Source organism: Pithys albifrons, chromosome 2, assembly GCF_047495875.1.
Source record: "Pithys albifrons albifrons isolate INPA30051 chromosome 2, PitAlb_v1, whole genome shotgun sequence".
NCBI classification, from domain to species: Eukaryota; Metazoa; Chordata; class Aves; order Passeriformes; family Thamnophilidae; genus Pithys; species Pithys albifrons.
The window spans coordinates 21,991,245-22,008,792 of NC_092459.1; the positions used below are offsets into that span (position 1 = coordinate 21,991,245).

Here is a 17,548-nt window from a genome sequence, read left to right on the forward strand (position 1 = left end):
TAAAGCACAATTTTCTGATTTAATTACACTCAAAATTTTATGTTGGTTATTTTGGGGGGGTTTAAATTAGACTTTTTAAAGTCCCAAAATGTTACTCTGGGCCAAGAATCAATGTAAATTTTCTCAAACCTTTTCAAACCAACATATGCAAAAGAAGTATGGTACTGCAGAACTGTAACATCACATGAAAACCCGAAGCCAAGATTGAGAAAGGAAATACACAGACACAATCTAGAAACATGGACATGTTTATCTGGTACAATCTAATGTAAAAGTCTACCAATTAATTACTTCAAATCAAACAACAGTGATTAAATACCTGAAATACCAAATGCCCAAAAAACCTGAAGAAGAAAAATTGAAGAGTTTTGCTTTTTTCTGAAATTTTAAAGCTCCAATTATTTCATTATTTTAAACAACATCAATTAAAAGACATGATGAGAGAATTTCTTTGCTTTATTCATGTAACAAATGTGATGTGTATGGTTACTTTGATTTAGACCAGCTTCCTCCTCTAAAGACAGTTATGCACCAGCTAGGCTGAAATAATTTGGAAACCAGAAAGTATAACTTACAAAAACTGAAGAGGGAAACTGAAAGGAAGATGAAGTATTTCAGATTGAACAGACCTAAGCTGCCCAATCTTCTACGCCAGAGGTACTTCAAAACAGACTTTAGGAGATTCAGTAAAACAAATTACTATGTTTCAGTTTAAGACAGTCTCCAAATCCGAGGAACAGTGCTAGTAACTGATTTAAACAAAAAGAAAAGACAGGGTAGCAAGTACCTTCAGAGCTCACAATGTTCTAGAAATGAGGGACCCCAAAATACATCTGTGCAGAATTCCAGAGACATCACTTATTATCATTTCTCAAGGGTGTTAAGCACAGCTTCTTACCTGAATTCATCCTATTAGTACTTCCTCCCAAACCAGAAGTTTTTCCAGACAAACCAGAACTGGGCCAGGGATTAGATGGAACAAACTCCTTGTTTGAAGTGGAGACTACGCTATTCCTCGTGGTTATTCCTATTGCAAAAATTCAAAGATTATTATGCTGAAATCTCTGTTGCCACACAGGCTTGCAGTCATTCCACCTGATGCACAGTCTTAGAGCAGATGTCCAGTTCAACTTAACCAAAAACTCCTCCCTTCTCAGTAACTCTGTGGGTCACCTGCCATTCTCTCATAATACGGGAATGCTATGGCTACCCACAGGCCCTAATCCTGCAAACATCAGTGTAAATAGTTCCACTAGCATCAATGGCTGCCTGTATCACAGGACAGGATCCTTACATCAAGGCCACACATATTCTCAAGTCACAGAGGATGAACCTGGCCAAGTAAATGAAATCTATGCTTCTTATAAAAGCGTAACAGCAACAAGATAAACTGAGAGCAAATAATGGCAACTCAATTTCTCATAGTGCTGTATTCTTCTTTGGTGTCTCTACTGGAACTACTGATTATGCAAACAGTTTGCAGCAGGGTTCATATGTCACCTATTATTTGCAGTTAATATACATTCCATATTTAAGCAGGGTACATAACATGCAACAATGCACTCACAATTTATGGTTAAGGCCAAAGCAGGCTTGGGATCAATGTGTTTTACAACCTTCTCTAGTAGAAGAAGTTTCAGCTACCAAAACTCTGCTTAAGTGAGCCAATTTGAAAGTCAAATAATTGTTTCAGGAAAAAAGACTGAGTTTGCTGTCACAAAATCTTCTAGTTTACTTAATTATTTTTGTAGTACTACAAGTGAATGAATATCTAACACTGCCTTTATAAACAGAAATTATGAAAAAGAATACACTTATATTCACCCCATTTTAAATACAGGCAGACGTGTCTGCTCCCTTGTACTTCATCCTGCCGCAGCACTGGCCTCATAGCAGAGGTTATCATGAAGACAGATGTGTAATCCCCTACAGAGACATGGATCTGCATTCTAGCAGGACCAGGGAAGTGATCCTTGCCCTGCACTCTGTGGTGGTTGACGCCACACCTTGAGTGTTGTGTTCAGTTCTGGGCCTCTCAGTTCAGGAAAGATATTGAGGTGCTGGAGCAGGTCCAAAGAAGAGCAACAAGGCTGGTGAAGGGACTGGAGCATAAGTCCTATGGGGAGAGGCTGAGGAAGCTGGGGTTGGTTAGCCTGAAGAAGAGGAGGCTCAGAGGTGACCTCATCACTGTCTAGAACTACCTGAAGGAAAGTTCTAGCCAGGTGGGGGCTGGTCTCTTCTCCCAGGCACTCAGCAATAGGACAAGGGGGCACGGGCTCAAGCTCTGCCAGGGGAAATTGAAGTCGGATATCAGGAAAAAATTCTTTCCAGAGAGAGTAATCAGGCATTGGAATGGGCTGCCCAGAGAGGTGGTGGATTCACCATCCCTGGAGGTTTTTAAACTGAGATTGGCCATGGCACTGAGTGCCATGATCTAGTAAATGGACTGGAGTTGGACCAAGGGTTGGACGTGATGATCTCGGAGGTCTTTTCCAACCCAATTGATTCTATGATTCTATGACTCCATTGAACCATAAGCTACAGCAAAACATATTCCAACCATCAGCCTGTTGTTTATGGTATTATACAATCATGATGTAAACCTACAGCACATTCTTTTCCAGTCTAGAAGACCTGATTCATCCTTTATATGGAAACAGGGAATAGTTTGGCACATTTACAGCCTTTTCTAACACACTTCCAAGTATAAGAGTATTCCTCAGGAGAGAGGAGTACCTGTCCCCTTCTTTGGAAGCAGCATTTCTCAGTTGACAGACTGCCAGAATGCAGTTTGTATCATGGCCGGCCAGCTACATTAGCAAAGCTCTTGCTCTCCTCATTTTCTTTAAGCAGTAACCTCCCTACACAAGCTCAAAGGATAATGGCTAATCTATCAATGACCATTTCATACTTCTGTTAGCATGGCAGGAAGAAAACCAAAGAAGCAGATTTTACTAACCAGGTAGGTACCTAGAATGTCTCAAGTAGTGTTGCTTTGCTGCAGAAACTTGCAATGTGGGAGTGTCCTGCCGCGAAAAGGTCGCATGGGAAGTTCGTGCGCTGGTGCCAGAGCCTACGGCATCCGAAGGCTTCAGGTCCAGAATGCTTTCAAATCTGTAATTCAAAAGTTGCTACACTTGGTCGAGTTCTTACACCACATGTTTATTCACAGTTGGCCTTCTCAATTTCACCCCATCTCTAGGAATCATTTCCTTATACTGTTTGCTACACCATAAACACACAACTGGGGAATATTTGCAGCCCAAAGCCATGCAACTGCCTCTGAAAATCAGATCTGTGCTTTTAGTTCACTTATACACTGCTTTTAATGTTCTTATAAATCACTTGGCAGGTTTTTCTCTACTGTATGCAATCCATGGAAACTGCAGCTTAGAGTTGTCCAAAACAGTTCATATACATGGAATATGTAAAAATGGTCCACAAGTTAAATATTAATTCAAACACTAACTTGGGGAGATTTAAACAAAGCATCATTTTCAGTGGCAAAAAAAAGGAACATGGAATTGTATAGATACATGCTACTATATCCATAGAAAGCATAAAGAGCAACACCAATAAAAAAGTGGGAAAGATTAACGAAATACACCAAATAGTAAATGGACATAAAAAAACCCTTACCTAAAAAGAGTTTCATCATTCTGCCTCTTGTTTTTCAAGTCCATTCTTATGATGGAAGAGGTGAAGTCAAGGTCTTCCAAGTCATCCCAGTCTTCAGAACTCTTCAGTGTCCTAGGAAGATGTCCCCATCTTCGCCTAGCTTTTGCTTTAAGTTCACCATTTATATTTTCAGACCCAGAAGACGTTTTCTGTTATAAAGATTGAAAAGAAACAAACCCATGTGATTAGACCATAAACCAGTTGACAGGCACAAAGAGGACTTTTTTTTCACAGTGTCAGAGAGTAATAGTGGTAAGTGGAACTGTAACAACACAATCCCCATCTTTCATTAAACATGCTAAGAACACAATCTGTAGACCGTAGGTATTATTCCATATCTTCTGCATTTCATCCTGTAATAAAGTATCTTGAACTGACAGAAGATATTTCTTAGGTCTCATTCCAATTGTATTTATATTTCAATATGCACCTCCCAGATTTGCTTACGCTCAATTTTTACTTCTAGACCCCTGCTGGGAGTACAAAACAGCATGCATGTTTATGTTTCCACAAGCCTGTGTCTAGGCATTTACAAAATGTATTCCTCTTGCAGGACAGCACAGGTACAAATGTGTGTGCCTTCAGTCATTAAGGCTCACCAGTACATTTCAACCTTGTGTGACTCGTGGCCAGGGCAGACCCTACTTATGGCCAACCTCTCAGCAGCATTTGCACTGTCTGCTCTCATCATCTATCTTACGAATTCAGTCTCCTTGCACAGTCAACAGAAAGGGTAGGTTCTTACACCAAAAGAAGAATCTGCTGTTTTCCATGTCCAGTCTAGTCCAAAAGGACTGCTATTCCCAGTCAATACACTGGATACCGTAAAAGGATGAAAGCAATAGCCTCCTCCCCCTTATTTCAATACTATTTACTTTAATACTATTCTCTCTGGTAGCAATCCTGTTAATATTTTGAATACTGTACATTCTTGTTTACTTATTAAATCACCGTGTCATCCTTTAAGTGGTGTGCTGCAACCACGGGAAGCACGACATGGCTCTGAAATGAGAAATCAACTTCCTTGTTTTATAGCAACTGCATTTAGATTTCAACAGACTTCCAGTTCCTAGCAGAAAGTTGTAACTATCTTTACTCCCATTCACTGTCTTTTTACTACAAGGACCTTGAAAGAGAACAAGAAAAAGAAACATAATTAAGGAAAAATCAGGTAATATATCAGGAAGCTCATCTTATGCTGGACGGAACTTTACCTGCTGAGTAACCTTATTGTGTATTGCAGGCAGAAGAACCTGGTTAGACTTGTCCTCCTGTAAGCAGTTACTGTGCTCAGCCCCAGAGCTGTCTGTCTTAAAAGGGTACACCAAGTGCTGAGAAGACTGGCTTTGTTGAAAAGGCCTTGATGAAATTCGGGCATGAGGTTTCAGTGGGGGCTGTACTGGAGGGACAGGTTTAATATGCAGAGATGATTTATTATGCAGTTCCTTTGGTTTTCCCAGTTCCTGAACACCCAGGACATGCCCAACCTGGAAGTATGGGTATCGAAGTGCCTAAAAAGTAATGAAAATATTAGGCTTAGAAAACCCAAGTTTTTTGTTTACCCCAGTCCTACGTCTCAGTTGAAATTTAATTTCCTTTTCAGTAAAGTAGAAAACAGCAGAAGACCCATCTTTCAACACTAGATTCTAGAGAGCACAATCCACTCTAGAAAAATGCAATAGTAGAAAGATTTCAACAGACAGATACTAAGTTGTGAAATCCTCTGTGGACTTGTACAAAAGGAAAAGATTCTGCAGAAGTAAGATATTTAACCAGATATATGGCATCTCAGGGCATGTTTCATTATGTGCTGTCTCTTCATGTCTGTGTGGATGCCTATGTGCAAACATACACACACCACTGGCATCACAAATTCAGCCAGCAAAAGTCTAATGGCCTCAGAGACATCCCATCTCTTCTATTCCCCGGTTCCAAGACTGAATCAAGTGAAAGAAATATAACCCGTACGAAAATTAGCCTCTCTCTTTTCTGAAAGACATGTAGGTAAAAATATTTTTATCCTGCCTTACAAGTAATTCAGCTTTTGTTGATAAAGGCAATTAATCTCTGCCCATCTTGCTGTTTCAGGGTTTTCCCTTCCCAAAGGCTTCTCACTGCAAAAAGCTTCTAGAAGCTCAGATTCCTCACCATATTTGCATGTTACTGTAAAACATTTGTTACTGCTCTTAATATAGTCGGTACCTTTTGCTTTTCATTACCTTTGAGAGTTCCTAATCTCTTTCACTTTTTAACTGCTTTAAGGAGCTTTAAAGGTTTTTATTACTATTTGTACTGAAGGTCTAATTTAATCACAAAGGTTCAACTATGGTCCTATTGAAGGCAAGTCAGATTTGAACCCAGATCATATCTGTTTTTCAAAAGGTGCCCTGCTCATTTACTTAGCTGGGTACCATTACGACAGTACTGGTACCTGAAAGCAGTGGCTCCCACTACCACCAACAGGCACGTTGTAGTACGTGCAATACTCATGGCTTGGGCAATGCTTATGCACAGGGTGTCTGCACGTATCTGCAGGGCACTTCAGTGGAGAGCGTCCTACAAAAGGGAGCCTTATCCAGGCAACACTGGGCGGGATGAACAGAGTAAGGTGGACTGAAAGCTGGCTGAATGGCAAGGCCCAGAGGGTGGCCTGGTTGGAGGCCAGGAGGTACAAGTGTACCCCAGAGATTCACACCATTAATGACAGTGCAGAGCGCACCCTCAGCAAGTCTGCTGCTAACACAACTGGAAGGAGGGGCTAATACACAAGATGGTCATGCTACCATCTGGCAGGGCTTTGCTGGGCTGGAGAAATGGGCTGACAGGAACTACATCAAGCCAACAAGGGTAAATGCAAAGTTCTGCACCTGGGAAGGAATAACCCCATGTATCAGTTCATGCGGGGGTCAAACACCTGCAAAGCACTTCTGCAGAAAAGGACCTGGTAGACACCAAGTTGAACATGGAAATAAGGCTAATAGTATCTTGGGCTGCATGAGTAGGAGTGTTGCCAGCAGATTGAGAGTGGTGTTCCTTCCCCTCTCCTCTGCGCAGGTGAGGCCATGCCTGGAGTGCTGTGTCCAGTTTTGGGCTCCCCAGCAGAAGGGAGAGATGGACATAATGGAGAGTCCAGCAAATGGCCACAGAGGTCATTAAGGGACTGAAGCATCTCACATAGGAAGAAAGACTGAGAGCATTGGGACTGTTCAGACTGCAGAAGAAAAGGCTCATGGGAATCTTATCAAGGTATGCAAAAACCTGAAGGGAAGGTGCAAATAATTTGGAGCAAGTCTCAGGGGTGCCCAGTGACAACAGGTACAAACTAAAAATCAGGATGCTCCCTCTGAACATCAAGAAACACTTTTTTACTCTGAGAGTGACTGAGCACTGGTACAGGTTGCCTAGGGTGAGGGGGTTAGACCAGATTCCTGTGATTCTGTGGCACATATCAACAGCAATGAAAGAATGGCCTCACAGCCTTCAGCCATATATCCCCCCTTCACTCTGCTGTATTCACAGTGACTGGATTATACTTAATTCAGATGTACTTACACATGCTGTAGTCACACCTTTGATCACTGAGCACACCCCCCAAACACTTGATGCTGCATGCAAAAGATTGATTCCTCTCTTTTAATCACCATCCTTGCAAATTGTTCTTGGCTTCTGCTCTTCTCCTTTCTAAGAACTGCAGCCGTGAGCAACTGCTAAATGACTTTCTATAAAAGGTGCCTTACAGCGAAAGGAAACATCACATGCAGATGTGAGAAAAAAAAAGCCAAAATCAAACCTGACTAGCTGTTGGCCGTTTCTTGGGGTCCCACTGCAGCATGTCTCTCATGAGCTGCACTGCTTCGCTGCTTGCATTAGGGATGAGAGTTTTTAGGTTGTTAGGTACACACTGAGGCCAGCGAAAATTCATCGAAGCTGAGAGCTGGTAGCCTTCAGGCCAGTCATTCTGGAAAATCCAATCACAGAAAAAGTCCAGCAGTCAAATGTCAGTGCCTAAGCACACTAGCATATATTCTCCTATCAGTAACAGACTGTGTCCAGCTTACTCTAGACTTTAGTAAAGATTTCAGTGGAAATCCTCACCACAAACTGCTGTGAGAGGTAAGTTTGGCTTTACATCCAACCAAGCCAAGGGCACAAATGGAATCAGGAGACAGGAGTCTTACCATGATTCCAATTTTTAGCCTCTTAAACCACAGGTTTATATGCAATGTGCAAGAGAAAATGAAATTTCTCCCTAATGAAATCAGTTTAAAGACTTTGTTTCCTGCTCAGGGCTCTATTTCTCCTCCTCTAAATGTCAGGCTTTATAGCATAATTAATTAATGCTTATTACACAGAAAAAAAGTTTTAGTTTCCTATATCTGAGATTATACTAAGTTAGTAGTAAGCAGGAAAATTTATTACTTTTATGTGTACTGCTACTGTGCCATTCTGTATTGTACAACAGCTCTAGAATTAGTGCAGTGTGGAATGTCACTTGATCTACCTTTTTTGGCGTCCCCAAGACTTGGCAAATTTTGAATATAGTATCAATTTCACTGGCCCCTGGAAAGAGAGGCCTCAGTGTGTAAACTTCTGCCATTATGCAACCAACAGCCCAAATATCTATTGGAGAACTATAGCTGGTGGATCTAAGAAGGACTTCAGGTGCCCTGTACCTGTAATAAAGAAGAAGGGGGAAAAAAAAAGAAACAAATCCCATCAACACCATTCAAACAGACATACACAGTACCACTGACCTCTTCATTTTTTTTTACCTTAAGAGAAAACTTCTTTTAAAAAATTCCTCTCCTATCCTATATGTAAGACTTCAATTTTTTCCTAGAATTAAAACATACATAAGCTCTTGTAAGCCTTTTTCTGCCTGACATGCAGCAATCCCAGTATGTCCCACCTGACTTACCACACTCCCTCTTTGTTCCTGTGCTGCTGCCCTTTGTAAACTGTCTTGCACAAACTGAAGCCTTTCAAATTATGCCAAGCTTAAATAAAAGTTTCATAAAGAGGAGGCATCGAAAGTGGTATCAGCATAAATTCAATACTGTACTACTTTAAAGGGTTGATTGTAGGTTCCCACTGTGTAGGTGAGTCCTAGCACTTACCATCTCGTGGATACATAATCAGTATAAGGAGGTCTAGATCGGATTTCTCGGGCTAAACCAAAGTCTGCTATTTTCACAAGTTCTGGTCCCATGCAAAGCAGGTTTTCAGGTTTCAAGTCTCTGTGAAAGAACCCTAAAATTCAAATGAAATATTGATGTGGATTGCAATGTCACCCACAGCTTATCCTTTATTTTTCACCTGGATTGCTCTGCTTTAGTTCTCAGGTGTTGAAGCTGGAATAGCACCACAGAGAGATCAAAGTCTTATGTGATCAACAGAGCTGATCAGTACAATGGTTATTCAGTCACACTGTGAAGAACAGTATATACAAGTTGACTGTCTTGTAACAATTCAGAGCATTCAGTCAGACAGCTCCCTTTCAAGTGACATTTCTTTAACATAAAAAAATTTACACTATTTAATGTTAGTTTCATTCTAATTGGAAACTGTCCAATGAAGATATCAATAAATGGCATAAAATGTTACTTTGAACAGCATAAAAGTTTAAACAAAGAGGTTTCCTTCACTTTAAATTTTTTAAATCTGAGAACATCTGCAAGCACTCAGCTACTCACTATCCTATCAAAGGATCTCAATGGTTCTCTTTAGTGCTCTCTGTATTCAGCAAAACCTGATCACAAATGAGCATTTGGCCAGAGCTCTCTGAATACAAATGAGAGAAGAGGGCTAGAATATCACTGACATCTGTCTCTGAAATTTGCTTCTACCATTAGCCTGGAAAACTTGTCCTTATGCTTCTTTCTTGCAGGGCTCTGAGACCACCATTTTTTATATACAGCTTCCTCTGTAGTACCTTAATAGAGCTGTATGACCTCCTTTTCAGAGACCCTCCAACATGCTCATATGTATCATGGCTTTGAATATGCTCCCACAGAGAATTCACACAGGATGTGTCTACTTTGTCTGGTGTGTATATATTAAGTTTTGTTGGTTAAATTAATGTATGACAGCCCTGAATACACAGTGCTGTAGGTACTACTACCAGCAGACTGTGTCCTTCCTATGGATATTAAGTAGATGTTCTGGTGGCAGCCTGAACTCCTGCCTCTCTATGGAAGGTACCAGACAGAGCAATCAAGACTGTGCTTAGCATTTAGTACAATCCCTTCTGTACTTTGCTACACAGACATGCAATGCACTGACAGAATGCTTGTGAGGCAATGTATTTCATGGCAAACTTGTAAAAAGAGCTATCAATTGTTTATTCAAATATGAAAGGATGTTTAAGAGTTTGGATGGATATAGAACATTAAAAGTTTATTTCGAGATGTCAGTCTAAGAAAGCAGAAATCTACAGAAAAGGAACTGAGCAAATCTACAGACTAAAGTATCAGACAACTATAAAACAGGTATTTTCAGTAATCTGAATCTCCCACATAGTGTCATCCTTATGATCATTCTTGTTACTAAAGTTAGTAATGTAATTGTTAGTGTATTCATTAAAAAACTTTCACCAACGCTATATGGCTCCAATTCAAAATGTTTACAGTTAAAACATAACCTACCGTGCTTATGGATAAATGCAAGCCCTTGCAGAATCTGATACATAATATTCCTAACTGTAGACTCAGGGAACAGTTTGTTTCTGTGGAATAGAAGGGAAGAAATACGTATTAATGATTAAATTCACACATTAGCTTATGCTATGAACCAAAGATAAAAGGTAATAATGACAATAAAACTGCTTGATATACTTTAAGCACTCCTGAGTAGTTTATTTTTCTGATAAAATTTATACAGTGTTAGCAGAACTGCCAAATGATATTAGATGATATCATGTTAAGCCTATGTGGGACAGTGAATACCAGGATGACTTTCTGAGCTGCAAGCAGACATTGCAGAGTCATGCTGAGGTCTCATCCACCAACACCCACAAGTCCTTCTCTTCTGGGATGCTGTCAATCCATTCTCTGCCCAGCCTTGTGCTTGTACTTTACTTTAGGACATGTACAAATCAGGCATGTTCCTCCAGACTGCAAGGGTTCATGTTAATTTTGTGCTTTTCATGCAGTCTTTTCTGGCCTCTCATCTAGAGCACATACAACAGGTACTTTTGATTTTGCCTTGTTGTTATCTAATAATTGATGTGCTACTTCTTTCTCTTATCTGAAAAAAAGTCTCATGTGCTATCACTGAAAACCAGAGGCTCTTCTCCTCATAATGTTCAGGTGGGAAGATCAGGTGCCCCCCCTCACTGATTGATTGATTGATCTAACAGCTCTCTACCAGCTGACTCAGTACATGGAGATGGCTTGGGGCAGAAAACAGTGACAATTTCATTCAAAAAGCCTAACAATAAATTAAGAAGATGGCCTCAGCCTTATTCAAATTCCTGAGCTTGATTCCTCTCAAAAAACCCTGACCATTATGTATTTCAGAAGTGAGATCAGCTACTAGTCAGATTTTTTCTATTTTCCTACTTCCTTTTTTAATTAAAGCAGAAGGCCTTGTATCCTCTACAGTACTTTCAAGCAAGACTGGCAATTTAACTAAGAATTAAGAAAATAAATCACATTCTTAATGGTTTGATTAATACAATGTCTAAGAAGTCAAAGGCCTAGCTGAACTGTAGAGACTACGATCCACAGCAGACTTTTTTGAAACATCTCCCCTTTCTGTTTTCAGGAGGTAGGATATCAAGCATTTCTAAGAAATTTCTTAAGAGAGCTGGTTTCTATGTTATACACTTGAACCATTTCTTCATAGTTCATTATTTTACATAGTTAAAAATTGGCATCCATATATATGTGACAAATTTACTTAAAGTTGCTCTATATCTGTGCATGCAAAATAAGTATTTTTATGCTTAAAAAGGTATTCTGTGTAAAATTCACACAGGTATACTATAACAAAAACCTTTATTTGTTAAATCAAGGAAGATTACTGTCATTTCCCATGCTGATAACTATGGTCCATAGAGAGAAAATGGCCTCCTCAGAGAATAATTCAAAGCAGGCAGCAATTTTGCCCAGAGTTATCCTCTGGAGGATACCATCATGGCCCAAAGGCTATAATTAAGACTTTATTAATGCTCCTGCAAATATAAAAATCTAGATTTTATTCATAACAGTGACAAATGAAACAGGCAGTCTTTGGACATGTCAGCTCAAATTGCAAAGAAAAATATTTTCTGAAAGCAATCCAAAATTTCATCCCTCTTGGTTACTGTTTCAACCACTCTCTATTAGTTGATTTATTTCAGGAAGCCATAAAAGAAGAGGTTTTACCACGCTCTTACAGAAAAAGCATGGTTGGAGTACCTATGTAGAAATCAGAAGTTCTAGGTTCACTGGCTCCTCACTGAAAGGGCTGTTCAAAGACCGCACTTCTAACTCTCAAAAGAGCACCCTACTTACGTGCCAGGCTAATCTGGGAAGACATTGGAAACTTTCACTAAACTAGCCAGGATATGCCCAAAGGTGACAGTCACAGCTCCTACTGCAGCATGCAGCTTTAAGACATAGTGATCTAAGCCTAAACAAATGATCCAAAGTCCTCCAAACAGTAAAAGGGGTGCTAAAGGTACATTACACAATGTATGAGGAATGGGTGATGCTGTTACATACCTCTCCTTCATCAACTGATAAAGATTTTCCTTCATGTATTCAAACACAAAGTACAGATGATCATTTTCCCTGATAACTTCTTTCAGCTTTACTACATTGGCATGGTTTAATTTCTTCAAAGACTAGAAAAAGAAAATACAAACAGGATTTTACAAGGGTCTTACTCTAATGACAAAGAAAAAAAATGCACCTTATTTCACTGATGCATAAGAATTGACTTAAAAAACTCTTTTATATTTTAAATAATCAGACAGCTCTGAGCACAAAGACAAGATTTCCAAGTATTACCAGATACATATAGAGTCTATGTATTAATTTAATGCTCTGGTCATTCAAAAGCCAGTTATCTGGTACCACTGTAGGCACCTAAACAATTGCATTTTCTCTATGAGTAACTTCCTACTGGCAGAATTCACACTCTTCCTGTGCTGGCACTGGCAACAGTCAGGTTAGAGTCAAGACTAAACAGAACTCTGGAAAGTCTTCCTTGGTATTGTGGATTAACCTTGGTGGGCAGCTGACCTTGTTCATCCCCCCAAGTGGGATGGGGAAGATAAATGGAATGGCAGAAAGTCAGACAACTCATGGGTTGAGATGGACAGTGTAACAGGTAAAGCAAAAGCTGAGCATGCAAGCAAAGCAAAACAAGGAATTAATTCACTGCTTCCCATGGGCAGGCAGGTGCTCAGCTATGTCCAAGAGAGCAGGACCCCATCATGTGTAACAATGACCTGGGAAATCAAATGCCATCACTCTGTATGTCTCTCCCTTCTCCTCCTTCCCCCAGCTTTTGTTGCTGAGCACAATGTTGCCTGGGTCAGCTGGAGTCAGCTATCCTGGCTGTGCCCCTTCCTACCCTTTTGCCCACCTTCAGACTACTTGCTGGCAGGGAAGCATGAAAAATAGAGAAGGCCTAGGTTGTGCAATCACTGCTCAGCAATGACTGAAACATTGCTGTGTTGTCAAGACTGTTTTGGTCACAAATCCAAAACACAGATCCATACAGGCTGCTATGAAGCAAATTAACTCTACCCCAGCCAAAACTAGGAAACATGGATCTTCATTCTCCCTTCTTTTTTAGATCTTCAGTGTATTCAACACATTTTTGCTGCACCAATGCAGTATCACTACATTCTGTAAGAAAAGTGACCTAGGTTTTCTGCATGTTTTCAACAGCGAACTAGAAATTGAGGAGGTCCTTAGAACATACCCCTAAAGTTTTGCTGGCATCAGAATTTCCATGTTAAATGTCTGTCCTCAAGCCAACTACAGAGAAACATGTACAAAAGTTAATGCTGCGCAAAGGGCATGTGCTCTCAAGCTCTGAAAAACAAACACCAATCAACTCCAGGTGTTGTGATAGGAAAGCTCTCACTCACACATTGCTCACTGCAAGGAAGCAGCAGCTCTCTACAACTGATTCAAAGGAATCCACTACACAGTATGCACTGCATAGGAAAGCACCCCTTTACTCAGCTGGGGCACACACAGGGGTTGGCCCCTCCATGTACATGTCTCATGTGTCAAAATTTGAGGGAGTTTTATACCCTGGAACAAACAAGTTTGGAATTTATCTATCCCACACATCCTTCGTGAGTTGGTACAAAGTTTGGTTTGTGGTCGTCTTATCTAACTATACATTTGGTCACCTATTTCCTATACCTGCTATCAAATGGTTGTTACCAACAGTCTCATCATTTCAAACAGCTACACATCCCCCGGCCCCTTTGTAAAGCCACTGATTACCACAGCTACATGCCCAAGAGCCACTTTCTAGGTTTTATCTTTCCCTATCAGTTGGGCAGTTCTCCTGCTTGTGAGTGGGTACATTTTGCACAGTCACACTCATGCTGAGTTGTAAAGGTTATGCTAACACAGCCAGGCCTCAGGCCCTGGCCACAGACCTTTACCTCCCATTTCACAATCAAGTGATTTTCTGTAGGACTTCAGAAATTTAATAAGCATTTTTATAAAACTCCCAGACATTCCATTCAAATGCAGACTCAGGAACCAGAACTGTAACATCAACTGCCACAGCTTCTGTGGGAGGGAGTTTTGTATAAACAGGAAGAATTTGATGTTACTCCAAAATGTGACAGGGATCATTTAATTGAAATCAACCATAGAATGAAACAAGTACCTTAACCTCTCGAAGGTTCATACATTCCTCCCAGGAATAAAACTTTCTCTTCATTCTACAATAGTAGAGGGGAAAGTAACAATTAATGCATGGCCAACATCAGCTGGTCTTAGACCTCTAAGTCTCATTACATCTTAACTGCATTGTTAACAAAATATAAGGTGTTAGCTCCTTTGTCAAAAAATTTCACATCTCTAGACAAGGTACACTCAAAGTACTAGAATACACACTCAAATAGAATTACACTTGAATAGTACATACCATTACAGAGGATTGCTTTTTTATCTGTGTGTGCGTGTGTGTGCGTGCATATATATATATATATATATATATATATGTATAGCTTGCTGAATATAATTCAGAGCCTTCAATATTCTGTTTTTCTTTCCATTATACAATATGGGAGCAGGGAGGTAGTGCCTGATTGTAAAGAGAACAAAGGTAGTTACAGCAGTTACGAACAACTCAAAGGAAGGTTTTGAAACAATCAAATGAAGATCCAATTTTATCATCTTCTCCTTGCTCCTCCTCTCTGTATTTTGATTTTCTCTGTAATTTTAATAGCTTTCCCCTCTAAGCTGTATTCCCTCATTTTGCTGTGTCCACTGCTCCCCATGTTTCTCTCTCTTTTGCAAGGTGCCTCTATCATGCCAACTGCTCTTTCAATTCTGCCTTCCCTTTCAAGCTTGTAAGCAACTCTGCTCTAACAGAAACAAACTGCGTGGCAGACCTGCTTTCTCCAGAGACAGAATGTAACTCTCAACAGAGTATTTCCATGTAACATGTGGTCCTGCCTGTTCATACACATTTTGATTACTACTCTTTTTTTTAGATGAAACTCTATGCTTTAGGATCAACAGGACAAAGGCTCGCACACACAAACACACACAGAGGAGAGCACAGATAAAAAAAAATTCGACTGCTTAGAGTGTGAATTTCAGAGGGAGTTGGGCACCCTTTGAAGATCTTTTCCAGACTTAATAATAATTGAGTATTATTAATGTAGCAAGTTTCCAGCTTGAAATTAGCTCTTACAATTAGAATAGTTTAAGAACTATGAGCCCTGCATGTCATGAAACAGTCTAAACTACTTTTTTGTTAAGCAGTGTTTTTGCAGTTACTGTCCTGTGTGTTCAGCCACCAGTCCATGTTTGTTCTTTATAAGGGCCTGGCATTACATGCAAACTAAGAGAATACCATCCTCTGGTTTGTTCTGAATTTTTTGAGAATCTCCCACATTCCAAAATGAAAATCAAAGGTGCCTCTGGCAATGTTTGATACAGGAAAAATACTGTAAACACAGGGGATTTAGAGAAGTTGATAAAGCCAGCTATTGACTGTTCATACAAAACAACATTTTAATGAAAGCTCTTTCAATAAGTATGTCCCTGAGTCATGGTCAGTATTCCAGGAAGGTGCCTGCAATGCTTTACAGCTGTTTCTTACCACAACTAGGACAAATAAGCCATTTACAAACTAAGGTCACTGCTGAGGCAGCAGAGAAAATTAAATTAATTCCTCAAGAAAGTTCAAGAAAACTTTAAGCTGAAAAGAGCAATACATAATAACACATAAAGATACAGATAATGGACAATGAGACCCACTGTGTTCATTATCACTGCAGTATTGACATTACATTGAAAATTAGACCATGAAATGTATGTCCCACTTAAGTAGCAGCGAAGAGGCTGCAGATTGCAAAGCAGCATTTCAGAATACTCTAAGTAATATACAAAATACATGTTTGACTGCACATAAAAGCAGAACACTATTATAATAAGCACATATATCTCGCGCTCTTTATCTTCTGCTGGAGCTTTGGAGGATACAAGGAACTTGAGTTTTGCATGCTGTGCCAGTACAACTCCATAAACAAAATGTGCATGGACTGAAGTACTCGAACCAGCATGACCAAGTTGATGTGGATCTAGAAAGGAAAAACCTGGACTACCCACAGTTAAGTAACGTATGCAAATACTTACTTTTTAATGGCTATGAGCTCTCCAGATTCAATGCTTCTCCCTAGGAGGACAGAGCCGTAGGTCCCATCACCGAGCTGTCTGATAGTTGTGTACCTATTCATGATGAGGACACTTTAGCTGCAAGCACATTTCAGTCCTTAGTGTTTCTTGTGTTTCTCCTCCGACTGTAACCAGTTCTTTCTGTGGCAGCATAAATATAGAGCACTCAGGACAGTGTGAACAGTTGCAGGAATCATGTTTTCAAGACTTAGTCTTTGGTCTGAAAGCACAGAACACAATCCATTTGATTTCTGTACCCTTCCAAGATCGCTTGTTTGCAGATTCCACACTCCTCCAAGAGACAGTCCTTGGCAGCTGTACACAAACACTTGCCTTGGTCTCTCACCAGAAAGGGCCAGGCTGCATCTGGCTGTAACTGGGTGTGCTCCCCAAAGCCACTCCTATGCTGGCCAGAGGCACTTTACAGCAAGCTTGCACATAGCCCTAATGGGAGACACTATTATCAAAAAGCAAAGGAGAAAGCTTGGAGAAAATAGCCTGCTATCCAAAAAAATGAAGGTTTATAGTAAGATATGAGTGGATCTGTTCTAGCCAAATTATCAGACATCTAAGTCACCATCTCACAAGTCATCCTGCCATCAGTTTAACCAATTTCCTGACTTTCCATAAGGTCCTATGCTAGAGGGCAGACAGAGGTGTTTCCTTAAACAAAGTGTTCTGAAGAAGAGTATAATACTCATGTCAGGTAAGATCAAATGTATTCCACTTCAGTAGCCCTAAGCATGAATCACTTTCTGGTAGCAGTGGCTACAGCAGATCATCTATCTGATCTCTTGTCCTGACATTGCATCAACAAAAAAAAACATAGAACAGTTTGAGTTGCAAGGGACCTTAAAAGATTATCCAGTTCTAACCCCTCTGCCATGAGCAGGGACACCTTTTAGTATCCAGGTTGCTCAAAGGCCCATCCAGCCTGGCCTTGAACCCTTCCAGGGGCAGGGTATGCACAGCTTCTCTCCTGGATAATAATACAGCAAGAAAGT

The 17,548-nt window shown here is 40.2% G+C and overlaps 1 protein-coding gene across 9 annotated transcripts in view; it reads right to left on the minus strand.

The window, feature by feature from the left end:
* CILK1 (ciliogenesis associated kinase 1) overlaps window positions 1–17,548 on the minus strand; it is a 28,184-nt gene that overhangs the window by 4,940 nt on the left and 5,696 nt on the right. For 6 of the 9 annotated variants that reach the window (XM_071548475.1, XM_071548471.1, XM_071548469.1 and 3 more), the window contains 11 exons: window positions 16,506–16,764; window positions 14,524–14,578; window positions 12,384–12,505; window positions 10,323–10,402; window positions 8,796–8,928; window positions 8,180–8,351; window positions 7,469–7,636; window positions 4,893–5,189; window positions 3,640–3,827; window positions 2,960–3,114; window positions 899–1,027 (listed from right to left, as the gene is read on the minus strand). In XM_071548475.1, coding sequence (XP_071404576.1) covers window positions 899–1,027; window positions 2,960–3,114; window positions 3,640–3,827; window positions 4,893–5,189; window positions 7,469–7,636; window positions 8,180–8,351; window positions 8,796–8,928; window positions 10,323–10,402; window positions 12,384–12,505; window positions 14,524–14,578; window positions 16,506–16,606 — 1,600 coding nt within the window. In that variant the 5' untranslated portion in view covers window positions 16,607–16,764. The remainder of the gene's footprint in view (window positions 1–898; window positions 1,028–2,959; window positions 3,115–3,639; window positions 3,828–4,892; window positions 5,190–7,468; window positions 7,637–8,179; window positions 8,352–8,795; window positions 8,929–10,322; window positions 10,403–12,383; window positions 12,506–14,523; window positions 14,579–16,505; window positions 16,765–17,548) is intronic. The other 3 variants (XM_071548477.1, XM_071548470.1, XM_071548476.1) reach the window with 1 other exon arrangement.